Below are 27,712 nucleotides of genomic sequence, written 5' to 3'. Positions count from 1 at the left end.
GTTAATATATGTTAATATATGTATATATGTTTTCCATTTGCTATAACATTTGGAAGAAGGAAGCTGCTTTGGTAGAAGTGGAAGAGAATGAGATCGGAGAGGGCCTTTGCCGGGGCTGCTAAAACAGATACGTATCTATAGATCAGAATCACCTTGGTATTTGGGTGTATCTTTTGTAACATAAAATTTTTTTCTTCTTATATTAAACTTTTAATTTTGAAAAATTAAAACCTAGAGGAAATTTGCAAAAATAGCCAGTGAACTATATATCCTTCACCTAGATCCACTCATTACATAATTTACCCCATTTACTTAATTTTTCTCTATGTGTATACTGTAATATTATATACATTTATGAATCAGTTACAGAGAATAATTCTTTATCCTTGGTTACTTCATTTTTGAAGTAACAAGGACATTCTCTTATGATACCATTATGTAGTTATCAAACCCAGGAAATTGATACAATATTGGATTTTTCCAACTGTCCCAACTTTTTTCTTCCTGATCTGGTATCCAATCAAGAATCAGGTATGACATTTAGTTGTCATGTCTCTTTAGTCTCATTCAGTCTGAAACGGTCCCTCAGCCTTTCATTGTCTCTTAGGACATTGATGTTTTTTAAGAGTACATGCGTGTTGGTTTATAAATGTCTCAGTTTGGGCCTAGGCATCCGAGAGTTTCCTTGGACTTATTTCATACAAAACTTAGTGACTTAACAATAAACATTTGTTATTTCTCATGTAATTTCTGTGAGTCAGGAATTTGGATGTGGCTTAGCTGGTAGGATCTGTCAGCATATCTCAGTCAAAATGCTGCCTGGGGCTTTCATCATTTCAAGCCTTGATTGGGGCTGGAGGATCTGCTTTCAGGAAGGCACATCCATGCTGGAAAGTTTGTACCACCTATTGGTCAGAGGCCTCTGTCTCTGCCACATGGACCTCTTCTTAGGCTACTTGAGTGTCTTCACTGGATGGCGGCTGGCTTTGCCTAGAATGGGTGGTCCATGGGAGGGAAAAAAGGAGGAAACCTCAGTGTCTCAGGACCTGAGAAGTCACATACTTTGGCTGCATTCTGTTCACGTGTAGTGGTTTTAAAATTTATACACGAATTCTTTGATATCTTTCCCTTCAAAAGACAGAGCCTACTCTTCCTCCCCTTGCATGTGGGCCAGACTCCTCCCCTCTGTGGAGCACAGTGCTAAGTCCGTACTTTCATGAATTGGAAGCCAAGAATTCAGGTCCTGCTGGCTAGGGCAGGTGGAGACGTCCTGTTGCCGGCATGCTTCCAGCTTCCTCTGACTTTCCTCAGGTGCTCAGAGCTGGGCCTCTGGATGCAACAGGGAGAGAATGTAAATGCAGCTGAGAAAAGCCAGCCCGTATCACAGACTCTCAGATAAAACTGTTCATGTGGAAAAGCCATCCAAGTGACAGCAGAGCCTGAGCCTGAGCTGGTGCACAAGCTGTCTTGGTGTTTCGGAAGAGGGACCTGGAGCTCTTTGGAACACCCTGAGAGAGAGGAGAAAGGGAGGGCTAGGTGGGGAGATGTGATTGTAGGGATCTTTATTTAGATTACCATGGCCCACCTAAGCCTCCTTGAGGGTGGAAAGAGCAAGAGAGTAAGACCTATGACAAGGATCATATGACAAGGATCCTGACAGAAGGATCTCAGCCAAGTACACACTTGCAATCACTCTGTGAACTGCCCAAGTTATCCTACCTCTCCGAGCCTTGTCTTTAAAGTGGAAACAATAAACACTAACATAGGAAGTGGTCGTGAGTTAAATAAAGTACTGTGTTTCATCAGTTCTAAGGTACTTCTTTAAAAAAATGTTTAAACATTTCTAAAATTAGGATGTCTTAAAATCAGTATGTTCTATAGTTATTCGTCTCCTATTGGTTCATGAAAGAATGGTGTATGTCTTCCAACCATTGGGTTTTTAGCTTTGATGAAAAATTGTAGACTGGTGATATGATAGCACTAAGGAATTGCTTATTTTTTAAGGTTTTACAATGACATTGTATTTATTATTTAAAAAATCCTTATCTCTTGGAGATATGTACTGAAATATTTAGGGACGCTATGACATGCTGAATTTTGCTTAAAAATATTCTGAGTTGGAGTGGGTCAGGATTGACCAGGCATTGAGAACTGCCGAAGTCAGGCAAAGGGTACACAGGAGTTTTTTATAGTATTCTCTCTACTTTTTATATGTTTGAAATTTTTAATAATATGATAAAAGGAGAAAAAACATAAAGAAATAAGTCGCATACACAAAGGGCTCTTCCTCAGCTTTTCGTGGAACTGAGTCTCTTGTTATTCAGATCTCATCCTAAATGTCACCTCCTTTGAGAGGCCCCCCCCATTACCTGTTCTGTGGTTGCTCCCCATCTCCCTTCCCACTCCCCTCTGTAGTTCCTCTGTTTCATCAAAGTATGATCCTTTCGTTCTTAGTATGATCACTTTCTGAAGTTTTTGATACGTCTGTTTACTTGATTATTGTTCCTCTGAATGTACGCTCCATGAGAGCAGGAGTTTTGCCTATCTGGCAATAGTAGGCCATCAGGAAATATTTGGTGACTGACTGATACAGGCCCATTGCTATGGTGCCTGGAATGTGGCAGGTAGTCAGCAGATATTAATTTTCACCCCTCTTCCTGTTTGGTTCTCCATCTCTTTGGCCTCCCACTCAGCTTATCTGTAAGGGTCTTCCCTTTCTGCCTGTAGCCTGGCTGGTCTTCAGCATTTATCCCCTTCTTGAATTTCCAGCCCAGCATTCAAACCCTGGTCCTTCTGGTGTTGCTCATGCTGGGTGTCATTTTAGAACCTTTCTTAGAATCTGCTAGGTTTCCTAGTGAGACATGGGGAGCTCTGGAAGATCCTAGGAGATTATTTCCCATTCCCATAGACATTGCTGGGATGAAATGTAGGGAAGATGCTGGGAGAGGGTAGGGAGAGACTCAAGTTGAATGTGAGTAACCAGAGCATGGTGAGTGACATGCTGAAATGGAGGCATGGGCAAAGTACTGGAGGAGAATCAGGGAGCAGCGAGCCACTGCCCCAGGTGGGGGTCCCAGGGCCTTCCCAGAGAGGTGTATGATTGAGTTCTTGAAAGAGGACAGAGTTTGCACAGTAGAGGAGGGAGGAAAGGGCATTCCAGGTAGAGGGCACAGTCTGAGCAAAGGCCCAGAAGTGGGCCTGGAAAGGAATGAACAGATGGAGAGCTGTTGGACAGGGAGAAGTGACAGTCTCCCTCCTTCCTGATTCTGCTCAGTTTGTATGTTGCTCAAATCTGAAAATCGCTTTAAAGCTTAAAAACAGTATCCTCCAGTTCAAACTTGTTGGATGTCATTTTAGAATTTTTCTTAGAATCTGCTGGGGCTTCTAGTGGAACACAGGGGACTTTGGAAGATGCCAGCAGATTATTTCCCCTTCCCCAGGGGTAGGTCTCGAGACTGTGACCTATGTCCCCTTCATCACTCCATCTCCAGCCTGGGCTGGGTACACACACAGTCAGCAGTGGGTTCTCGATTCCTGAAGTTGTGAAATTGTGTTATATTTGCAGGTGCAAAGAGAATGTCCCCTTCATCACTCCATCTCCAGCCTGGGCTGGTACACACACAGTCAGCAGTGGGTTCTCAATTTCTGAAGTTGTGAAGTTGTGTTATATTTGCAGGTGCAAAGAGACGAAATATGATTATGATCATTTGCCCACGACATCTGTTGTCATAGCATTTTATAATGAAGCCTGGTCAACTCTCCTTCGGACAATTTACAGTGTCCTTGAGACGTCCCCAGACACCCTGCTAGAAGAAGTTATCCTCGTAGATGACTACAGCGACAGAGGTAAACCCCCGGCATGGGCTCTTGGAGAAGCCTGGCTTTCCATGGCAGTGCCTGGGACATGTGGAATGGGCCTGGTAAGGACCAGCTTCCTATGTCCCCCTGTGTCGGGCCCTTGCCCTTAGGGAGCTCAGAGCCTGGGGGCATGCAGATGTGATGACAGAGGGCTCCACCATAGGGTGCTGCTGGAAACAGGTGAGGGACTTACTCTGAATGGGTGTCCAGAGGGGGGTGGTAGACCTTAGTTTTGAAGGTTGAGTAGTTTGCGGGCAGTGGAGGAGGAAAGAGGGCATTTCAGGTCGAGGGCACATATGCGGAAAGGCTCTGAGGTGCAATGCTGTGTGGACTGTAGGATCTGCCAGAAGTTCAGGAAGGACGGAGATGGGGAAGGGTGCAGGTGTTGGACACGAGGCCAAGTAGCTTGGACAGGGGGAGCCAAGGCAGAGTTTTAAGTAGGAGAGCAGTTTGGGACACCCCTCTGGGCTGGAGTGTGGAGAATGGCATACAGAGGAATGTTTTTTTTGTTTTGTTTTGTTTCTGTGGCAAGAATATTTAGGGAAACATTTTCACAAACTATGAAGCAACCTGGAACATTTTATAAAATGTTCCCCTTCACTGATGATCGAGGACTTTAAGACAAAGCCCATGTCGATCTGGGGCAGATTCTCTCATTTTAGTTTTGCCTAAGAAGTACCCACTGGCTTCCACCTGACCCACCAAGGTTCTAGAACCTGTGTGTGGAGTCGGGAGTCCTGGGGCCAGCCCTAGCTGTGGGCATGCTCCTTCCCACTTTTAAGGACTTATTTCCTATTCTGCAAAATGAGATGAGCACATTCCTGACAAGTTGGATTTGTTTAACAAGTCTGAGAAATCATACGAGAAAGCTCTGGGAGGCAGTGTTAAGCCCGTGGATTTCAAGCAAGCATCCCTAGGTTTAAATCATGGGTCCTCAGCTCACTCACTCTGTGACCTTGGCAAGTTACTTAGCCTCTCTGGCCTCAGTGTTCTCAGCTATAAAATGGGGGTAATAGAAATACCTCCCTCATAGGATTGTTATAAGACAAATGTGAGTTATATGTAAATCAATTATACAACCATGGTATGGTAGGCCCTCTAATGCCATTATTATTACTACGATTACTGTTTCAACTTAAAAGTGCTCCTGAGAAAATTTACATGAACATAACTGTATTATAAGTAAAAGTTATGTTAACATAATTCCATATAAGTTAAAAAATTTATAGCATATTACATAATGAATGTAAATTAACAAAATTTATGTTAACATATTTTTTCAGAAAAATTGTAGTTAGGAGGGTCTTGTCCTTTAAAATGTTCACAAATCAAGGTGTGATGTATTTTGGGAGGATAATAGCTTTATTGAGATATATCCACATACCGCACCACCCATTTCAAGCGTACGATTTCAGTGTGCGTGGGGAGCATTGGGTGGTTCTGGAATTCCTCCACCCCGGCCTCCTTCAGCCTTCAGGGCGATTCCAGCTTTGGTTCTGGGTGAGGTGAGGGTGTCCCAGGTGGCAGAACAGAGGAGACCTGTGTCTTTTAGTCTTCTTTTGGGACAGGGAGGCCCTGGAAGGATCTCGCTTGGAATGTGTGGTGGTGACCATGGTGACCATCGTTGTCCCGCCTCCCTCCGCAGAGCACCTGAAGGAACGCCTGGCCAATGAGCTGTCGGGGCTGCCCAAGGTGCGCCTGATCCGAGCCCACAAGAGAGAGGGCCTGGTGCGAGCCCGGCTGCTGGGGGCTTCCGCAGCTAAGGGGGACGTGCTGACCTTCCTGGACTGCCACTGTGAGTGCCACGAGGGGTGGCTGGAGCCGCTGCTGCAGAGGTGCGTGAGCCGTCCATGCGGGGAGGGTCCCAACACTACACAGAAACAGAAACAAACTGATGACTGTGGTGTGAGAGGCCATGGGGCACTTGTCTCAGATGGTCCTCTGTCATTGGGCGTGATAACGGTCTCTACCTCACTGGGCTGTGGAGGCCATTAAATGATCTAATAAACATACAGTTCTTAGAACATGCTAAGCATACAAGAGGCCCTGTAGTGAGCTTTTGCTTTTATTACTACTTATTATTACACATTTATTGTAGAAGATTTAGGATGAATGGTCAGTGAAGAAAAAAAGCTCCCCAGGGACTTAGATGTACATCAGAGTTGAGACACACTGGACTCTGTACTGTCGCTCAGGTGGTCCCAACCAGGATCAGTATCTCCCTTCCCTCCAGGGGCTTTCAGAAATAGATGTTCTTGGTTGTCATGTCAACCAGGTAGCGCTTCTGGCATTTTGTGAGCCAGGAACCAGGGATACCAGGTATCCTGCAGTGTGCATCCTGCACGGTAATGAATGATTCTTGCTCCAGAGGCCAGTAGCGCCCGCATGGGGGCACACCGCTATTTGGCCTGCACATTCTGTAACCATGATTCCGTGTCTTCTACTCCAGCGCTGGCTCCCCCCAGTTTTCTCATTCTTGTAAAAATTAGATTATCCATGGTTCCAGCCAGCTTGATTATCAAGTCACAAGTTCTTGGGGTCTCTGCCAGAAGCCGCACAGCATATTTGAACCTGCGCAACAAGTCTGCCATTGCCCCTCTCAACCCTTTTTATAATGCCCTCACCTCACTATATTTAAAGAATTTGGTCTGTAGCTACTAACTCTGCAACTTACTCAATTTAGTGAACTCAGGTTTGATTCTCTGTCTCACACAATCTATCCTGAATAGTGCAATTTCTCTAAAATTGTAATTCTTACCTCTAATTTTCTGGTGTTGTTCTAAAAATACTTATAGCTCAAATTTGGCTGATCTCTGTTTCTTCATACCATTGTTTTGTGTGACTCTCAGACACTTTAGGTGTCAAATTCCAGATAAAAGCGCCCAAAATGTAATCCAAAGAAATCTAGTGTTCACACATGGTCTAGTCTCAGTTTATCTGGTGTGCTGTTGAATGCAAAAAAAAAAAAAAAAAATCGGGAAGCATGTTGACAGATGGGCGGACTTGTAATAATGATTGTGGAGGGAATAGCTGAAGCAGACGCACAGGCTGATACCTGCAACAGAAGATTACGGCACTTCTCACTATGTGTAATATTTCACAATAATAAAGATGAAACAAATAGCCATAGTGTCGGGTTCTCTGCCAGCCATCTTACAGACATTCAGGGAGTCCTCACATGAACCCTGTGAGCAGATACTGTTCATCGTTACCATCAGAGAGCAGGCCCTGAGATGTTAGGTGACTCGGCTCATGTCACTCATGTCACACGGAATAAGGGGCAGAATTAGAATTTATATTCTAACTCCAAAGCTGATGCTTTGACCCTTTGGTCTGGATGCATCTCTGGACAGGGAGATAATTATTTCTTGACTCTTTATGATTCATTGTGATTAAATGAAGGAACATTTGGCAATCTTGAGAAATTGAAAATCTGCTTTCTGTTTTAAAAGTTGCCTTTGATTTTTATATGTTTAGTTAGAATAACCGTAGATAGAATCTTAAAGCTGTGTGACGTTTCATATTAAGGCCAGAATCCTTGCTCCCTGCCTTCTCCCAAGCATCCCCCAAGATGGTCACCTGCCTGATATGGCTGCAGACACCTAGAATAACAGAAGCAGGAACACAGGTGCTCCTCCTTCCTAGTGGAAGGGTGAGGGGAGTTCATTCCTGAATTTCCGAATTGTCCTCCTGCGCCCGTCTACTTGGAGAGACGGTGTCCTGGATGTTTGCAGGATCCACGAAGAGGAGTCAGCAGTGGTGTGCCCTGTGATTGATGTGATCGACTGGAACACCTTTGAGTACCTGGGGAACTCTGGGGAGCCTCACATTGGCGGTTTTGACTGGAGGCTGGTGTTCACGTGGCATGTGGTTCCCACGAGGGAGAGGATGCGGATGCGGTCTCCCATCGATGTCATCAGGTCAGAGATTGACTTCTTCCAGTGAACCTCCTTGCATATGGCTAATGCGTCAGTGAAGGCCCTTGGGAGGGGATGATTAGCTGTTGTCCCCAGCTTGACCTTCTGTCAGAGCCTTTGTCGATTTTTATTAAAAATCTTTGCTATTGATAGATAAATGGATTTTATACTGGTATGTATACTTATTTTTAAAATTCTAGTAAAATGTGTAATCTAAAATTTACCATTTTAACCATTTTTAAGTGTTCAATTCAGTCATATCAACCCCATTCATAGTATTGAGCAACGATTACTTCTACATATTTCCAGAACTTTTTCATCATTCTGTGCAGGAACTCTGTACCCATTAAGCAAAGACTCCCCTTCTTCCGCGCCTCCAAACCCTGGTAACTTCTTTTCTGTTTTCTGTCTCTAGAAATTTCCTTGTTCTAGAAACCTCACATAAGCGGAATCACACAATATTTGTCCTTTGGTGTCTGGCTTCTTTCACTTAACATGTTTGCAAGTTTCCTCTAGAATTTCATTCCTTTTTATGACCAAATAGTATTGTATATATAGCCACATTTTGTTAATCTGCTCATCAGTTGATGGACACTTGGGTTGTTTCCACCATTTGGTTATTGTAAATAATGCTGCTGTGAGCATTGGTGTCCTATTGTCTGTTTGAGTCCCTGTTTTCAGTTCTTTGTGGTACATACATAAGAATGGAATTGCTGGGTCGTATGGTAAGTTCACATTTAACATTTTGAGGACACACTGTTAGGCATCTTTCAAACTGGAAGGTGGGCAGTAAGTGGACCTGGGGGTGGAAGAGCCAGCTTTGGCCAGCGGGTGAGCCCAGTAGCGTGGGCTCAAAGGGAGCTCAGTTGCTCTGATTCTTGAGGTAATGAAAACATAGTCTGGCTTGTTCCTCCCTTTCCAAGTTCAGGACCAGTTGGGAGATGGATATAGGAGTCAGGTAGATAGAGATTGGACGCCAGCTTTATTGCTGGTGTATTGAGCCAGAAATGGTGTCTTAGATCTGCACCCAGGACCAGTTGGGAGATGGATATAGGAGTCAGGTAATAGAGATTGGATGCCAGCTTTATTGCTGGTGTATTGAGCTAGAAATGGTGTCTTAAATCTGCACTCATGTTGGAGGTCGGGCCTTCTGAATCCTTCCACCGGAGGCCTGACCTTGAGATGACCCACTGCTGGCTGGAGTGGAACAAGTGTGGAGATAGGATTGAGAGACGAGACCGGCGAGATAAATGGGGCCAAGTCACATCCAGCCTTGATGGCCAAGGAAAGAAAAGGTTTGAACTTTACCCTGAGAGGATAGTAGCCACTGAAGGGATTTTAGCTGCAAGTGACCTTTGCCTGTTGAATTCTTTAAAGATGGCGCTGGATGCCGTGTGGTTGGGGGCCCGGAGGAGATAGGGCTGTAGGCGGGGACATCATTCGGAGGCATCGCAGTCTTCCAGTGCAGGAGAAGATGGTGCAGAAGATGGAGGGAAAGGATAGACTCCAGTGCAGTGGAAGAAGTGGGGTAGTGGGAATGGGGAAGGGAGGAATCGAGGATGGCTCCCAGGCTTTTGTAGAAGTTCTCAGGGAGCATCCTGCCCAGCCTCTCACTAAACAAGTTTGGCAACTGAGGCACAGAGTAAGAAGGATCTTACCCAGAGTCACATATCCAGCCTGTGATGCTGACATGAACTCCCATTGCCCACCCCACCCCCATACACATGCTTAGGGACATTGTGGCTAGCTGTCCTCCACATCATGTCATATCCCAGAGCCTCAGTGTCCTCACCTGTGAAATAGGTATGAACATACTCACCCAGCCTATTTCCTAGACTTTTAGAATGAACACACATGTAAGGGCTTCGTAGTCTAGAACCTTCTCTTCTACAAAGAATCTGGCTGTCCTTTTCTCAGTTGGCCTGGAGTTTGGAGTGTGCAAGAAAAACCAGTACTTTGTCATGGCCCGGATGCACTGCTGGAGTATCTAAACATTTTAAACTTGGGTTCTTAATATTTTTCCCCGTTTGTGAATTTATTCTTTCATCTTGTTCTCTGTGGCGTGTTGAGCTTGCAGCTTTCTGCTGTGGTAGAATAGAAGCCTTGGGCCATTTCCAAAACCAGTGTGGGCTTCTAGAGGAACCTGGTAGGGGAAAAACAGGACCGGCTGAAGAAGCAGGCCAAAGCCTGTGTCTGTGTCCTAGAGGGGAGACTGCTCAATCTGGAGAGGAACGGCCCTCGGGAGCTTTAAGATACCAGTTGCCCATTATGATCTATCTACTCACCAGTCTCTAGAGAGCATCTGTGAGTGCCTGTACAGTGCCTGAGTGACCTGTGCCACCAGACAGTGACCTGGCACCTGCCATTCTCTCGGGGAACATGGTCTGTCTCCTCATTTCTTATGTTTGTCTACGCTTCTGAAAGCACAGGGTTTCTCTCACCCTTAGGCCTTTGCTCATGCTGATATCTTCTTGGAGAACCATTCCATTCCTTTTCTTGGCTAACTCCCCTTTGTTCTGCAGACCCTACCCTCCAAGAAACTGAGCTCCTCCCACCCCCATGCCCCATGTTCCCACATGGCTCAGGGTGACCTTAGTTAACACACTTCTCATACACAGAGCTCTGTACTTGCCTATTGAGATGTCTGTGCACTTCCCCAGGACAGGAATGGTGGGGTACATCTTCTTCCAGGCCCAGCCTAGTGCCGGGCAGAGCATGAGCTCAGGGTACTCTTAGAGATGGAGGATGGGACTGAAGGGCTTGTGGTGGGAAGGGATGGTTTCCTGCTGCTGGCATTGCAACGTGGATCTCACACTCTCCCAGGTCTCCAACAATGGCTGGTGGGCTGTTTGCTGTGAGTAAGAAATATTTTGAATATCTGGGGTCTTATGATACAGGAATGGAAGTTTGGGGCGGAGAAAACCTCGAATTCTCCTTTAGGGTAAGTATCCACTCTTCTCTTCGGACTCATTCTTAACCTATTCTCTCTCTCTCTTTCTTTCTTCTCTCTCTTTGGGAATGGTGAGATTTTATGAGATCCTGGTAGACTTTACCTCCATATTGGCAATTTATTCAGCAATCCTGAAAGATGATAATGGCACATGCATCCTATAAACATGCTTGTCTTCTTTTTGAACTTCTAAAAATGTATACTTTTATTACTTTGGGGGCAGGAAACAGGCCTTGCAAGTCACCTAGTTCTTTTCCCTCACTACAGCAGGGAGGAACTGAGGCCCAGAGGGGGGACTTGCTCAAGGAGTGGGTGGCAGAGAATAGACTAAAACTCAGGTCCCTGCCTTCTAATCCCATCTTTTGGAGACTTGATTTGCTTAACTATTTATGAAGCAGCCTCTTTATTTAGCAGAGTGTCTTTAAAACTTTGACACATATAGAATTGTTGAGGAAACTTGTTAAAAAAACGGATTTATAGGCGCAGTCTCCAGACAGTCATTTTCAGTGGATTTATGGCAGGGACTGGGAATCTGCCTATTGTAACATGCTCACCTACCAATTTTTCTGTACATGACCACAGATGACGCTCCTTTGAGAAACCCCGAGCATTTCAGTGGATTTTCCAGTTAATCAAACCTTGCATTTTAAGTATCGAAACCTTATGTCAATGTTAGTGCTTTTCAATAGAAATTTTTAATATTTCATATGGTTTCCTGCTTAAAAAGTTACTCAAAAATCAAGAATTTGGCCTTTCACCAAAGACTCACACCCCCATCCTAAGTACCAGTTGCTACCCTTAATCAGACCTCCTGTGGACAATGAAGTCCATGGCCATTTGCCCCAGCATGAAGTGGCCCCAGAGGACTCAGCCCATTGAGAGTTTTATGGTGTGCTTTTAATGGTCTTTCTGCCTTTTCCCTAGGTGTCAGGCTGCTCTGCTTGCCTCTAGAAGCTCTTCCTTTTCCCCTTCCAAACCTCTCTTCTTACTTGCTGCTTTCCTATCTTCTGGGGCTAGGAGATCAGGTAATCAGCCTGTGTTTTACATAATGAGTAAATGGGTTCCCAGCGAGGTCAGCTATGGGTGCTCCTCTGAGTCAAGTGCATGAGCTTTAGTGCATGGACTTTGGGGTCTTGGTTTGGGGGCTCGTTTGTCTTTGAGGCTGATTTCTTACTCTGACTGCATTCTGTGGTCTGACTGCTGGGAAAGTGGCTTCCTGCCCCATGGAGGGTGAGGGCTTGGCAGTGTTCGTCGTGACTTTTGCACCTGGCCTCCTCGCTATAGGTATCGTGGACCAGCACCTCATTCCCTGCTCGCTCACCGCAGCCTCTTTGCTTTGTGTGCAGATCTGGCAGTGCGGTGGGACCCTGGAGATACACCCGTGTTCTCACGTTGGCCACGTTTTCCCCAAGCAAGCACCCTACTCTCGCAAAAAGGCGCTGGCCAACAGTGTCCGTGCAGCTGAAGTGTGGATGGATGAATTTAAAGAGCTCTACTACCATCGAAACCCCCACGCCCGTTTGGTGAGTTCCCAGGACCACCCATACTCCATCTGGCCTCAGTGAACAAAAGCAGCTTCCACACCGTGGTAGACCTGGTTCCAGAAAAAGAGAATTAATTGGGTGCTCATGATACATGGGAAAACTTCATTTCTTCACTTATAATATACAGTTGATTCTCATTATTTGCAGTGGTTATGTTCTGTATAGACAGCGCAAACATTGAATTTGGGAATACTGAACCGTCATTGCTCCTGGGGGAATACGCAGTTAGGTTCCTGCAAGCCTCTTGCAGGTTGACAGTTTTTGTCCCTTGATTAATACATAACTTGGTTATGTGTGTTTCTGTTTAAAGATAACCTAACTTAATATATTATTATTATTGATTCATTACATCGAATTCACACCCAACAGCACTTTCATTGATGCCTGAACTGAACTAAGCTTATCAAACATATATTTTCTCTGTCAGGCACATCACAGCCTTCTTGCACTGAGGAACACTAAACAGCACTTCAGTACTATGCTTGGGGGCCTTTTTAAACAGTGAAATCACCAACACAAAGCACAAGAGCGTGGCACTAAACAGATCATCAACAGGGCACTTGTTTGCCGTGTGAGAGCTGAAACGCAACTTCAACTGGGAACTCGCACATTGGCCCATCCAAATTTTTTGCCACTCTGCACATGACTGAAAGCATGAAAAAACCACCAGTATCAATTTTAGGGTTACAAACAACAGATAGGTCTACTGCCTCTGCACAGGCCAGCTCTGCACACTGCAGGATGGAGTGCTCACTTACCCTGCGTTCACATAACTAAGAGGGCCACTGAGCAAGACAAGAGGGTCTGCTCCAAGACCTCTTTCCTAGCCACTTGATGAAAATCTCCTGATTCCTTACAGCAGCCCTTGAGGGCAGCTCTGGATTTTTCATTTTATAGATGAGAAAACCGAAGCTCAGAGAGTGATTTAAGGAACTTGCCCCAGACCTTGTAGCAGATGGGGCAGAACTGGGCCTGAGGCGTGCACACTCCAGAGGACCTCTCTGCTCTGCACAGCCCTGTGGACCCTGCCCTGGCTTCCTCCAGCCTCTCTCTGCCTCTGGGCTTCACGGTCATGGCTTCTTCTGTCTCGCCCAAGACTGCAGGGTAGAAGCATCTGCTCTTCCTTGTCACCCAGTCTGGAGCCCTCAGTCCCCTCTTCCTGAGAATCCTCAAAGAATAGTATGGTAGAGGGGGACACCACATTCACCTCTTGTCCTAATGCCCAACAGCCGAGTGTTGAAATGGACCTTCAGTTGAAGATGAGGGCGCTGTAACTCTCATCAAAGAATGAACTTCTGGAAAATAAGCAGAAATCTGAAATTTTATTCAAATGCTTTTCCTTATCATTACTATTTTGTTAAATATTTAACCTATCAAACTTTGATAGTTTAATATCATAGCACGGAGACAGTCACATCTTGGCACTCAGCATGGCTCTTGTGGCTGCACGTTTGCCATGCTAAATAGATGCTTTTATTATTCAAAAGTTCTTAAACCTTGGTTTTGTCCAGAAAACTATACTTCCACAAGTATTTGTTGTAGCTTTTTGCTCTTACCGTTGTAAGTATATGTTTAGACTTCAACATAGCACAGTAGAAGGTTTTCATTCATGATTACATCTAGAATACTTACCTGTGTTTGAAAGGGAATGTTCAGATATCAGCAGCAAATCAGAATGTGATGGCATATGTGCGCTACTGGCTTTTCGTTGATCTGTGATCACACGCTCATCGATGAGGCGTGGGTCCAGGGATCCAGTGCAGCTTCGAGATTTGGGTTCCTGATCCCATCAGCAAGAGCTTTGTGTCCTTCCCTTGTGCACCTGGCCACACCTCCCCGTTGTGAGAGCACCGCGGAGTGTAATCATGTGACAGTCTCTTTTACTAGCGTGCTGCCACTATGTCTGAGGCTGTTTTTTATCCTCTGTGCCCTGCACAGGGCCCAGCACACAATAAGTGCTCAATAAAATCTCACTGCGTGCGTGAACATCGGTGGAGAGAGGGGCTTTAATAGGAAGCACTGTGACCTGCAGGGCCTCATCATTTTGTTGTTTTCTCAGGAGCCCTTTGGGGACGTGACAGAGAGGAGGCAGCTTCGTGCCAAGCTCCAGTGTAAGGACTTCAAGTGGTTCTTAGAGACTGTGTATCCAGAACTGCATGTGCCTGAAGACAGGCCTGGCTTCTTCGGGATGGTGAGCAAGGCGGGCCCATGGTGGGCAGGGAGCTCCTAGACCCCAGGTCTGATCAACAAACCCAGGGCAAGAAAGGCCCCTTTGTAGGGACTGCTGGCTTCTCCCATCCCTGTACCCACCCCCTTTCATCCACTGAGTGTCTGGGGTTCAGGTCCAGAATGTCAGCCCCAGGAGCCATCTCGAAATTGACAAGTGTAAGCCTCCCATTTTATAAATGAGGAAAACAAGGCTCACTTGATGTTTCCGTGTCCTAGTTTTGACTAACACCTTATCATATTACTTCAAGTCTCAGTGACTGAATCAGTTAATGATTCCCAACTCAGGGATCCACAAAGGCAGTAGCAGGGAAAGGAGAATCACTTCTGTTATTTCGAAAAACGTAAAAGAAATGTTTCCGAGATGAGGCCAGCTAAAATGTCCGGTGCCTTTGGCTTCTGCTAGGAACTGCATCAGGCTAGTGAGGGACATGCTGGTTTCCATCCCATAAGTCTTCAGTAAACACAAAGCAGGATATTAATGCTTTAAATTCAGTTTTCATTATGAAAGTGTTCAATACAGAAATGCAGAGAGAATGGTATAATGATCTCTGTCCTTGAAATTCTGGAATTACCAAGATTTTGCCTCTCTTGTTTTCACTCTCCTCCGCTCCTTTGTTCCACCCTCCTACATTTTTCTTTTTTTAAGCAAACCCAAGGTATTGTGTCATTTTACTCCTATATACTTCAGAATGCATCTCAATGAGATTTGGACATTCTCCTACAAAACCACAGACCATTATCTCCCCTAATCGAATGAACGATAATTTCTTGGTGTCATTTAATATCCAGCCCTTAATCAGATTCCTCCACATTTTCAAATTTCTCTTGGTGTGGTTGGCGAGTTCCCACTGGGATCCTAACAAGGTCTAGATATTTCATGAGATCGCTGCATCTTTTCTCCTAAGTCTAATCTAAAGCAATTCCCTTTTTTTTCCCCCTTCGGCTACAGCATCAGTTGTCCTGTAGTGGGCCTTACTCTTAGAATTACCTAATTTATTTTGTTTCTGTGTGATGACTTTTAAATTGTGCCACTCTCTCCCCCATGTTTCTTTAAAATGAAGTGAGGCCTAAAGGTTTGATGGAGTCGGATCAACCTTTTTAGCAAGAACACTTCATGGGTGTGCTCTGTATTCATAATGTGTCATGGTGGGAGCATGTAATGTCTGGTCATCCTGCCTTTCATGAAAAGATTGATCAGTGGGTTCATAGAGAGTCACCTGGACGTCACAAAGGAGCGTTCCCAGCTTCCTTTAACGCAGAGCTCTCAAGAATGCGGAAGGCTGTGCTTTCCTTACGAGCCAGTGGATTGTGGAATCCTTTCTATATGGCTGAGTCTGGTCATGTGAACTAGGCTAGTTAAGGATGAACAAGGGCCAGGCCAGGAGTGGAGTTTAGGACTCACTGTTGAGGGTTCTTTGAACTCATCAGGAAGGGATTTGGAAAATACTTGAATTTTTCCCTGGGAGGCTCCTAGAAGGGAGGAAGGCGCATGGAATCTCCCATGGTGCTTTGTTCTTGGAGTGATTAAAGGATTTTAGAGCCAGAAGATACCTTAGTGGTGATGTTAGATAAGACAATGTTGAGTGATGGAGTCAGAGGTTCTGGACTGAAGGCTCAGGTATCTCCACTTACTTGTTGTGAGACCTTGGGGAAGTCATTGGCTCTTTGTGTTATGCTGTTCCTATAGTCTAGAATGGTGAACTTCTGATCTGAGGTATGCTGAGTCTCTTAATTGGGGGTTCCTTTGCAGATGCATAATAGCAGGAGCTCCTTGGTGTATATGCCAAGTGACAACTCAGCAATGTTTGGACTAGTGCAGCAGTTAGGCTACACTAATGACAAACGAACAGGTATGAACTTTCAGGCCATAAAAAGTTAATCTCTCTGATCCTCAGGTTTATCACGTTCAAATGGGTCTTATGATTCCTGCCTACGGTATAGAATGAGAAAGCACATTTAAAACTAGAACTGTAACGGGCTGTTACCGTTGCCACCAGTTCTTGAGGCAGGTGCTTCTCTCACTGTTCGCCTTCCTTCAGAACCTTGGGTGGAATCTGTCGTGTATAAATCTGAACCAAAACTCCACCTTTATGTTTTATTTAGCTCCAGAACAGAGGACTAAAAGATTACTGCTTTGACTATAACCCTCCCAATGAACACGATATCACGGGACACCAGGTCCTCCTGTATCTTTGTCATGGGATGGGTCAGAACCAGGTACGTGCTGTTTCTCTGTACCTTGACCTTCTCAGGCAGGGGGAAGACAGCGGAGGCCTTATGTTCAAGGGGTCGTCGGCGTGGGCCTCTAACGAGGGAAATGAGGGGAAAGCTGTGTGTTTTTTAAAAATTAAATATTTGCAGTTTCTTTCATTATAAAAGTAACATGTGCTCATTAAAGAACATTTGGGAAATTTGAAAAAGTAGAAGCAAATAATGAAGGACGGGACCCAGAGCAACCGCCATTATAATTAAGACGTATTTACTTCCCATCTTTTTTTTATGCATGGCCTTTGGATTATGTGTTTTAAATAGTTGTTATCATATGTCTATATGTTTTATATTCGTATTTACATTTACCTCATCATACTTGTATTGTTGGACACCTTTGAGAATATCGTTCCTAATGGCCTCTTAATACACCTTTGTGTGGCTGTATTACTGTTTAGTTACTGATCTCCAGCCTCCTTGTTTTTGCAGTTGTAAATAACCCCACCACTAACATCTTCGGTCAGAAAAAAAAAAAAAGGAAAAAAACAACAGTTCTATATTTTAGATGACTTTCTTAGAATTTATTCTTAAATGGAATTACGGGTTTTGATGCAAAGTGCCACACTGCAAATTAGTGTTTAGGGCAGTTATCCCAGCTGGGGACCTAGGGGATCTGTCCGAGTTAATTGCTATACTTCAGGCTGGGCAGGGGGTCAAGTTCTGGATGGTCTGAGGACCAGAACAGGACCCCAACCCAGGAGAGCAGATGGGCCCACCAGAGGGGACCCGTGGAGGACTCAAGAGATGAGTGAAGCATTGGTTCTGGACCTTGAAAACCTTACTGTCCTAAGAGGTGTCAGACACTAGAGACGAAGGGGTGGGGATTCAAGTTTTCTTTCAACCTGGAGCCTCCCCAGTTCCATTTGAATAGTAAGCCCCCTTATGTTCAACAGTAAACTTTCATAATTCAGACCCCTACAACCTTGAGTTATTCACGTTCTTCGACACTTTTGAGAATGCTCCTCCTCAAAGGCGGTCCCCCAACTAGTATCATCAGCATCACCTGAGGCCTTAGAAGTGCACATGCTCAGACCTGTCCTGTCTCTCCTGAACCCCAGTCTCTTAACCAGCTTTCTGGGAAATTCGTTTGAGGGGCACTGCTCCACCTGCCTTAAGAACAGCCACCTGTGTCAGAATCTCCTGGAAGGGAGGAGATGAGACAGGGTGGACAGGTGGCTTGAGGGGCACTGCTCCACCTGCCTTAAGAACAGCCAGCCACCTGTGTCAGAATCTCCTGGAAGGGAGGGGCTGGGACAGGGTGGACAGGTGGCTGAATGTCTTGTTAACAGTGTTAAACTGCAGCTTCCTAGGCCCCTTCTCAGACTGAAGGAATCCTCTTTCCATCTCTGGGATGGGACCGGAGTCAGTATTTTTCTGAGGCACACTAGAGGAGGAAATCCATTGTTCTGCCTCCCACTAGCAGTCCTGTTGCCTGCTTGTGCAGAGAACTTTATTCTTTCTAAGGCACGGTTGCACTCATTGTGTTTGTGAAAGAGGAGAAAGAAAGGACTGAAGGAAAGGAGAGGAAGTTGGCTGGTCACGGTCACAGAGAGCTCCCAAGTGCTGGCCCTGGGGCTGGTGCATTTTCTTTCCTGCGCTTCTGCACCAACACAGGGCTACGCACAGTGGGCACGGGGTGACCCAGGCACCAGCCCCACTCTCGCTATCTAGCACCCAAGGTGGGCACAAGAAAGGGTCCCTCTATTTGCACTCTCTAAGTGCCACACCAGGGTGTGCGGATTGCTGTGTGGACATGCAGGAGGCCAACCGGTCAGTCCATTGTTGGTGGGTGAGGGGAAAGTGAGAGACCTCAGCCACCATGCTCTCGTAACCCTGGGTTCTCATCCACTGATTCCCTTCTCTCCACATCAGAGGGTAACTGACGCCTGTTGGCTGCTCCATTTTTAGTTTTTTGAGTACACATCCCAGAGAGAAATTCGCTATAACACCCATCAGCCAGAGGCCTGCATAGCTGTGGAGGCAGGAACGGATATTCTCATCATGCATCTCTGTGAGGAAACGGCCCCAGAGAACCAGAAGTTCATCTTGCAGGAGGTAAGTGAGCTGTCTCATTTCTTCCTTGCTGCGGGGCCCCTGGGCTTCAGAGAGGAGCATGGAAGTAAAGCTTGCTGTCTGACACAGTCCCAGTGAGTCTCAGGGATGCAGCCACAAACAGAAGACCGGGAACTTCACGGTGACCCCTAGCCCGTGGCCACAGTAGTGGAATCCCACAGTGTCCGGTGTCAGCGTGCTTTCCTTCTTTCCTCACTGTTGACTCCCTTTCGATCTTTCCACCCTCTTACACCTTGAGCTGAAATGGGAAGAGGAGCTGTCGCAGATGCATTTGAAGATGAAATGGGGTTTAAACAAGTGAAACAAGTCGCTAAAGTATAAGGATGGGAGGTGAGATGCAGGTATAAGTCACTCCACTTCTCTAAGCTTCCTTTTTCCCTACCTTGTCTTAACTTTAGTGACAGCTAGATATACGACCAGGAATATTCTTTGAAAATTGGGAAGTTCTATAGAGATTAGTTGTTACTTGCGGTATAATAACCAAGAAAAGATCTCTCTAAGGGAGTTGTTGAGTTGGAATTGGGTTGTTAATTCAGGCCTGAAAGGCACTAGCCCCATCATATTTGCAGTAAGCCTGTGATGGGGCTCATAAATCAGTCATATCCTTTGACTCACTAAAAAGCACTTGAGGGAATAAAGCCAAAGAAAGTAATTCAAAAGAAAGAATTAGTTCTCTTTTATCTCTGTGGGAAGCTTTCATTCCCAGCCTGGCTTTAGGGTTGGTAAGATTCGTCTAGACTGCTTATAAATGAGTTAATTCTAAGTATGATTAGAAGATGGAGTATGTTTTTCTGTAGAAAATGTTATGAAATTTTCAGGTTACCTTGAAAAGCCCAGCACCATAGTGCTTTCTATGTGATATAAAAAATAAGAGGGAAAATAGTTCAGCACACACCAAAAGTCTGCAATCCTCTGCAATGCCCTCCTCCGTCTTGTCTTCCTTTCAACGGGAAGTCATGGTAAGCCCTGAAGGAATAGTAATGCAAGATAGAGACCATAAAATTGCTTTGAAATACCATTAAAATTTTATCTTCAATTTCAGTGACCATTTAAGGGAAAGTAAGACTTCAGAAGGGTGGGGGGAGGGGCGCTTACAGGCGTACCTCAGAAATATTGCAGGCTTGGTTCCAGACCACTGCAATAAAGCAAATATTGCAATAAAGTGAGTCACGAATTTTTTGGTTGCCCAGTACGTAGAAAAGTGATGTTTGTACTATACTGTAGTCTATTAAGCATGCCATAGTGGTATGTCTAAAAGAAATGTATGTACCTTCATTAAAAAAATAACTTTATTGCTAAAAGATACCCACCATCATCTGAGCCTTTGGCAAATCCTAATCTTTTTGCTGGTGGATGGTCTTACCTTCAGTTTGTAAAAAGTGCAATATCTGTGAGGTGCAATAAAAAAATGCAATAAAATGAGGTAGGCCTCTTTACTTTCACGTTACTCTAAAGGCAGCTTACGAGCACTTTTAAGAGTTTTTTGGGGGTTAATATTTTTGAGATTCTATTGCATCTGATTGTATTTCTAAAGCTTCTCTTGCCCTGGAACAGGTAGGTATCTCACTTGTTCTGTCCGTTTGTTGTTCCGCCCGTGATTAAGTTCCTTGGGGGCGTACAGCTTACAAAAGAGAGAATTGGAGGGAAAAGAGAAACTCCAGAACCGCAGGGAGAGGTTTGCTTAGTTAACTCAGCAACAATTGAGAAAAAGGAGAGAAGGAGGAGGCGTTTAAAGAGGATCATGGTCTTTCGGGTTTGGGAATTGGCATGGTCTGTAGAACCCACTTCCTCTCTGGTAACTTGCCCCCTCCCTCGGCTGGTCTGTAGCTGAGCTGGGACTAAAGCCAAATTTCCTGACTCCCCACTTAAATGCATAAACGAAAGAGGTCACCAAGGAGGGAATTAGTCGACCTAAGAGGAAGAGATTAATAAAAGATCTTTGGTCCTGATTTCCCTGAAGGCAAAGAAAAGCTGTGAGGATGGGAGGTAGGGTCTGACAGATCCCCAGAGAAGCCAGCAGGTGGCACCATCAGCCCTGACAGTGGAGTCGGGGCTGTGAAGCGCTCCTGGGAAAGGCTGATATGACACATGTCTGTGTGTGCCTGGCCCTCTCTCTGCTTGCACCGTGGACAGTCCTGGGTTGCCTTTATACATGCAGACACTTAATGCTCAGTAAATGTTTCTGAAATGATAAAAGTCACCAAGAGCACATAAGAACACATTTTAAGGAAGAAGATACTTTCTGAGGAATTGCTTAGATTGCTCTTGAACATCCAATGTCTATTCTCTTTTGTAGGATGGTTCTATGTTTCACATACAGTCCAATAAATGTGTTCAGGCTGAGAAGATGGCGTACCGTGACAGTTTCGTGCCACGCTTACGGGACTGCACCAGCTCGGAACATCAGAAATGGTTTTTCAAAGAACGCATGCTATAAAGTGTCACTGTACTAAGGATCCTGTCAGAGAAGACGGGGGACCCCTGGACTCTGTACCAACAGAGACTTAGCTGAGTACAGTGACAGACCCACCGAAACTTGGCTGCTCTACTCCTGTAAGGAAATTATTGTGCAATTTGTAAAAGTGGTGTTGGATATAGTATGAATGTGAATGAGCTTTCTACTGATTTTGAAAACTTTAAAATTGTTCCCCAACACCCTGTTTTCAAAGGGTAATCATAAAATGTTAGCTCTTGGTATTCAGAGAATTAAAAACCTTTATTTTTCTATCAAGATATATATTCTACTATTGTGACTTTTTATTCCCCCTAGCAAAAAAGTAAATATTTTATTTTGATATTCGCAAAGATTTCCAGGTATGAAGACATTTGCACATGTGGACATTAGGCTCATGTAATGGACTTCGCCTGAACTGATAATACTTCAGATGTTGGGTTAGATTTTTCTCATCGTGGATTGATGGACAGTGTGAACATCGTACTGATTCCTCAGGTTGTTGAGATAACCTACATTTATTTAATCAAGAATGCTATTTGATTATGTGTCACTACCATAGTCAAACCTCCAGTTAAAGTTTGTTAGCCAAAGAAGACTAACCAAAGCTGAAATCTCAAAGGAACAACTTGATGTACTGAGCTAATATAAACTTCTGCTGCACGAGCCTGACTTCAGCAATGCCTGGCTGTGGTGTGGCTGGCTGCTTTTAGTAATTACCACTACAACTTTAAAATGTGTTTATACCGTTTTTAACTTTTAATCACGCATGAGTGTTAGGGAGAAATTTAATGTTCTATATGAAATTCAGCATGCAAGTTCATTCGTTAATAGTATTTGATCATTTAAACTGTTCTGTGCTGCAGTAGTTGCTGTGAAGGTCTGTCTCAGCATTTCTGGTTTGTGAAAGATCCCTGATCCACTTCTGAGATCTTGTCAACGTGACAAAGTCAATGCGAATGATTAAAAAAAAAATATACAGGAGCATCGCAGATCTTTCTTTTTGCAACCAGTCAGATGTGAGAGATGAAGAAACCTGTGCAATTGATTTAAAAACAGCAACTTGTGTCTCAGGCTCTTTTTTTACATACATTTCCCTCTCTGAGGGATCCAGTTTTACAATTACGCAGAAAGAACTCCAGTTGACATGGCTTGCAAGAACTTCATTTTCTTATCTGTAAAATGGAAATAATGAAACCAAGCTTGCAGAGTAGGTGTTAGGATTAAATCGAATAGAGCAGATGAGGGTTTAGCTTGGTCCCTTGCATACAGTATGGATTCATTAAATTCATACTTTCATAAATGCACTTTATAAAATATGAAACATAATAAACTTCAATAGGTGTTTATTCAAAAATAAAGATTAAATAATTTAGTTATTTTATCTTTATGAGATTAAATAGCTCCTGAGTATGAGCCCCTTCCAGCACAGCTGAGTTCTCTCCTAAATGTAAGGTGCTGTGAGGCCAAGCCGTCCCTTCCACACCTGGTAACCTGTAATAATGGAGATACGAGTCCCCCTTGCCTCCTCCTCCTGGCTTTTTCTGCACTGTTGGTCTGAGTTCTGTGGGAGTGTCAGCCCCTCCCAGGGTGTGGGAAGACAGTTCAGGCAGACAGAAAATTAACGACCAAAATCCGTGATGAGTTCAGGGAGGCTACACTTGCATTTTTGTGGGAGTTCTCTGGGAAAGGCAGTAAGTTGTCTTTGCTTGAGAAGTCATCTGTCTTACTCATGCCATCAGTGTATCTGGCAATTTTTTAGGGTAGAAAAACCAATATAAATCAAAACGTTTTGCAGGGTATCGAGGGAAATATTTGCAGAGGCTGGGAGGCAATATACAATATTTTGAGGAAGCTTTTCCTTCACTGATGGGTGAGGAGTCTGAGCCCAGATGGGTCCCCACCTGCCCTACTGGAAGGTATGAATTGGCCTCCCGTTCTGGTCACCAGTATGATCATTATATCAATAACAATGTAGACAATGCAGGTGCATTTGAAACTCAAGTTCAGGGATGCTCATCCCTGTCATCAGATACCTACTTACATTTGAGAAGTTTCCTTTTTGAAAACTGATTTAATAAACTCCTTACATGTCAGTTGGGAAGGATTTGTTTTATTTCTATGGCTCAATTCTGGATTTCTTTAAGTGTCGAATATATGCTAAACTTAAATGTCCCGTACTAGCTTCCTTTTTCTCCTATTAAAGCAGTGCTTTTCACACTTTAATGTGTACGGAATCACCTGGCATCTTGTTAAAAGGCAGATTACGGTTTCTGTAGGTCTGGGATGGGGCCTGAGATTCTGCATTTCTCGTAAAAGGGAGAGGAAAAAGCTCCTGGTTGGCTGGTCACTAATGTCTTACTCTCATAGGCACACCAGATGGTGGTGTCAGCTCAGGAAACATGACAGTGCCATAATTGAGGCCAAGTCTATTGGTCTAAAAAATTCTCCAAACCATAGGTCCACAGGGTGCAGACCTGGGAGGCCCGCAGAGATCATCCTGTGCCCAGGGGAGCTGATGGAGGGACTGGAGGCGAGTGAAGGAGGGGGTTTGCCCAGGATCCCACAGCAAGCCAGGGGCGTTATCTGCTTCGTGAATGCCTATAATTCCATTTAGTAATCCATGTTCTAAATTTGGCCTGGGTAATATTTTTCTTGAAATGTTAAACTGGGACTCTTTTTTAAAAATTATATCTTCACAAATCGACCTTGCTATATTATATTAAATCGTAAAATAAAATTTGTTACCTATCTTGATAAAAATTTCTGAAGACTGCCACGTGATATCATTGGCACAATGTTTATTTAATAAGTGGGGTTAGAAACACTGGCCTCTTACAGTCTCCTGATGTTTGTGAAGTTCAATGCACTGCACACCAAATTTCTCACACTTAGACACAACTTCAGAGTTTTGTTTTCAAGAGTATTATTTGGTTTGATCCTATAAGATCAACTGTCTTCTTTTTGCAGCTGCTGATAATTATATAATCATTCCATGAGTTGGGCTCTGCCCTAAGCACTTCATATAAACAAGCTAATTTAATTATCAAACCCAGTAGTGTATAGTGTTAGTTCTCCTGTCCGGTATCCCCACCCCACCCCCAATTTAAAGATGAGGACACTGAGGCTCAGAAAGGATAGGGAGCTTGTCTAAGCTAATCAATGGCAGCGCTGGGATTTGAACCCAGGAAGTCTTACTCCAGAGCTCAGTGGCAAGCACTCTGTCCTTCTGCCTCCCATAGGGGAGGGAGTGACTCACCCAAGTCACAGCTCATACACACTGACCATAGATAGCCCCTCCCTCAGTGCAGTTACACCACGCTGCCAGTTATGGCATGAGAATTAATGAGTCTGTCCTGCCTGGAGAGTCAGGAGGTCTCAGTGGATTCACATCCTGGGCGAGCACATTTCTTTTAAAAATGTCAAGTCGGGGTAGAACAGGGACAGCTCCAAGTGCAGTCAGTGGGGGTTCAGACCCGCTCCTCCAGGCGCAGTTGTCCAGGTACAATTCTCTGTTGCTCACACCCACACTCTGCCCTTTTTCTCTTTCAAATGGGGCAAGAGGGGGAAGGCAGGATGTGGAGGGTGTTTCTTCCGTTTCTCATTCAAGATTCTTGCTGCGAAGCCAGGGAGGCTCACAGTTTGTGGCGAAATCTACTGTAGTTGCTCCATCCAGCACTTACCCATCTTCAGAGTGCTTAAAACCCGTGGGACTGAGAGTTCTGTCCCATCTACCATGTCATGATTCCTTTGTGAATCATCTCGAACCTTCTTTTACAAGGCAAGGGTCAGTGGAACTGATTGCTCATCAGAACGTAGAGCTAGTTATTTCAGCATCCTAAAAAGAAATTGCCAGATGGGTGTGTCTACGGAGCAGCTCCAGTGATTCACTCAAGGGTGATCGCACAGCACCGCTGGGTTCTAGTTGCCAACTGTTATAAAAGGAAGCAAATTACTGCCTTATAGAATGTGAAGAAACTTTAGAAGTCATGTGTTCAACTCCCACCTCATGCAGGAATCCCGCCTTGTCCCCAACACGTGATCAGAGAGACCCTAACTTGTCCACTGCTGGTGGGAGAATTCCTGCTCCCTTTACAGACTGTCTCGTTCTGTTCTGTGCTCAGATGGCTTCTAACAAAGTTGAACTCTGCCTCCCTGGAGCTTCCCTTATTGCTCTAGATCCCCCTCAGAGGCCACCCAGCGTGTGTGCTCTCTGCCCCTCAGAGATTCCACGAGGTTGGAGTGTGTGAATCTGCTCTGCTCCAGGTCAGCCAGCCCTAGGTGCTTCAAATCTTCCTTATGGGATGTGGTTTTCACTGGAGTTCTGGGAGGGAGTTTGAAGTAGATGTTGCATTAAATCTGCTGCGTTTAACCAAAGGTCAAGACTCTTCTCCATCCCTGCCGGGCGGCCTAGGCAAGCTCAGGCTACCCTAGATGATCTGAGGGCAATAAAACATGACTGGTCTATGGGGGAGGAAGGGGCAGTAGGTGTATGTGTGTGACAGCAAGAGTGAGACGGTATAAGAGAACTTTCATTTTCCATAATAAGTCAATAAAAATGATCTAAAACTGAAAAATCCTGAGAAAGAAAGGCTAATGTTATTTGAAATATGAAGGCAAATAACTGGAAGAATTTGCTGGAGATGTTGCCTGTAGAGGCCCCTTGGGAGCCAGATCTGAGTGAGGGGGAGGAGGGGTTGGGAGGGTGGGACGGGGCTTCTGATTTTATTATAAACCTTGAGTACTATGAAGCTTTTAGAGCTAAGTACACGTACTTAGGCTAAAGTACGTTTGGTAAAAATTACCTTTAAAAATTCTCCCAAATGGAGTCTTAGTCCAAACTCTTGTTAGTCAGGAAGCAGTTAAGGACGTATGTTTGGCTTTATTTGTCAGGATAGATTTCAAAGAGGTTGGGATTTGTAGAAGGACAGACCTGGATATGAATTCCCTTTGGTCACTTGCCAGCTGTGTGACTTTGGGCAAGTCACTTAACTCCTTTGAGCCCCAATTCCTCATCTGTAAAACGGAGGTTGTACTAGTATCTAACTCTTCGGGTGTGCCGAGGATTAAATGAGATGAGGTGGGCAAGGCTGGGAGCACAGAGCACCCAACCAGAATGAGTGCTCAGGGACCATTTACTAACCAAAGATTCTGTGTTGCTCCATCCCAGAGCTAGCTTGGGGACCAGAGCAGCTGTCAGAAACAGCAGGGATATCTCGGCCCCCAGCTGTGGTACAGTTGCTCTTCTGGATTCTGTATTGTTTGCTGCCTGGGGCAGAACAAGCAAGCAAAGGAAGTCCTCAGAGGATCCCCAGGCCTCCTTCCCTTTCCACCTGCAGAGAAGTTAACTTTTCAACTCTTCTCCCCCCAGAAGTAGTTTATCTCTGGGGAAACTTTGAACCCAAGAGCTGCAGGAGTTTTGGAGGGCGGAGGTCATTTCAATCTAATCTTTTCTCTGTAGAGTGGGGGAGCTGCCCCCTGAGAGAGGCTGGGAAGGGGGCCCCCAGGCTGGCTCATCTCTGTGTCCACAGGTAGGACACAGCTTCATGAGCCCCGTAAAACCCCAGCGACCACAGGATCAGCTCAGGGAGTTTGTCCTGAAGTGGACTGGGCTCAGCTCACTCCTTTTGGAACCAGAATCTGAAGGGAAATAAAACTGCCTTTTCTGGGTAAGATTCTGGACAATTCTGGGAACTTGTCTGCAGAGCAAATTGATTTATGGGGACCCAGCTGTGAAGAACTGTACAAAACAGGGATCAGAGGAGATACACTCCAGATGTGGCTTCATTAAAAACAGGGGTGGAACAATGGAGTTGGAAGGCTTCTAAGGTCCACTGGGCCATGGAGACTTTACGAAAGTATGGCCAGGAACCTGTGACTTCCAGCTGTTGATTCTGAGCTGCAGAACAGCTTAGAACTCTTTCTGCCCAAACTCTTGAAACTGTAGAGGGGGACCTGAGGCTCAGAGAGGGAGGAGCCTTACTCAGCCTCACACAGCGAGGGGAAACGAGGCTGAGACCAGAACCCACACCTGCTGCTGCCGGTTCCAATGTCTGTCCCATCACGTGCGTCTGCCGCTCACTCCTGCCTTTTAGAATCCAACTCATGGCTGTTTTCTTAATTAAAAGTTGAGGGACAGCTTAACTCTGCCACATCCAAAGGTGGGTTGCCCAGAGAGGGAGACCTGGCCGACACTAATGCTGGGCCAAAAAAAAACCCCTTCCCACTCACAGGCTTCTGAGACCCTCAGCGACACCTTCCATTGGAGAAGCTGGTCACTGCACCCCCAGAACCGGACTCTGGTACTTGGTTGGGTGCCTGTTCTCTGTGCTCAGAGGTGAGGGCAGGCATGGCCCAAGATTGGGGAGAAGGATGCGCTGCTGCTGCACTGCCTCTCCTGGGAATGGATTTCAGTTTTTAG

At 45.0% G+C, this 27,712-nt stretch overlaps 1 protein-coding gene across 1 annotated transcript in view; it reads left to right on the top strand.

Annotated features, from left to right (window-relative positions):
• The window catches only part of GALNT12 (polypeptide N-acetylgalactosaminyltransferase 12), a 30,511-nt gene extending 7,124 nt beyond the window's left edge, over positions 1–23,387 (top strand). The window contains exons 3-11 of the mRNA XM_006911590.3: positions 3,677–3,846; positions 5,504–5,693; positions 7,593–7,778; positions 10,599–10,716; positions 12,072–12,248; positions 14,329–14,460; positions 16,602–16,715; positions 18,675–18,821; positions 21,136–23,387. Of these exons, the coding sequence (XP_006911652.1) occupies positions 3,677–3,846; positions 5,504–5,693; positions 7,593–7,778; positions 10,599–10,716; positions 12,072–12,248; positions 14,329–14,460; positions 16,602–16,715; positions 18,675–18,821; positions 21,136–21,276 (1,375 nt within the window). The 3' untranslated portion in view covers positions 21,277–23,387. The remainder of the gene's footprint in view (positions 1–3,676; positions 3,847–5,503; positions 5,694–7,592; positions 7,779–10,598; positions 10,717–12,071; positions 12,249–14,328; positions 14,461–16,601; positions 16,716–18,674; positions 18,822–21,135) is intronic.
• Positions 23,388–27,712: the final 4,325 nt, after the last annotated feature.

The sequence above is a fragment of the Pteropus alecto genome, unplaced genomic scaffold (assembly GCF_000325575.1).
Source record: "Pteropus alecto unplaced genomic scaffold, ASM32557v1 scaffold114, whole genome shotgun sequence".
Classification (NCBI taxonomy): Eukaryota; Metazoa; Chordata; class Mammalia; order Chiroptera; family Pteropodidae; genus Pteropus; species Pteropus alecto.
This window is presented reverse-complemented; position numbering and strand designations above follow the sequence as displayed.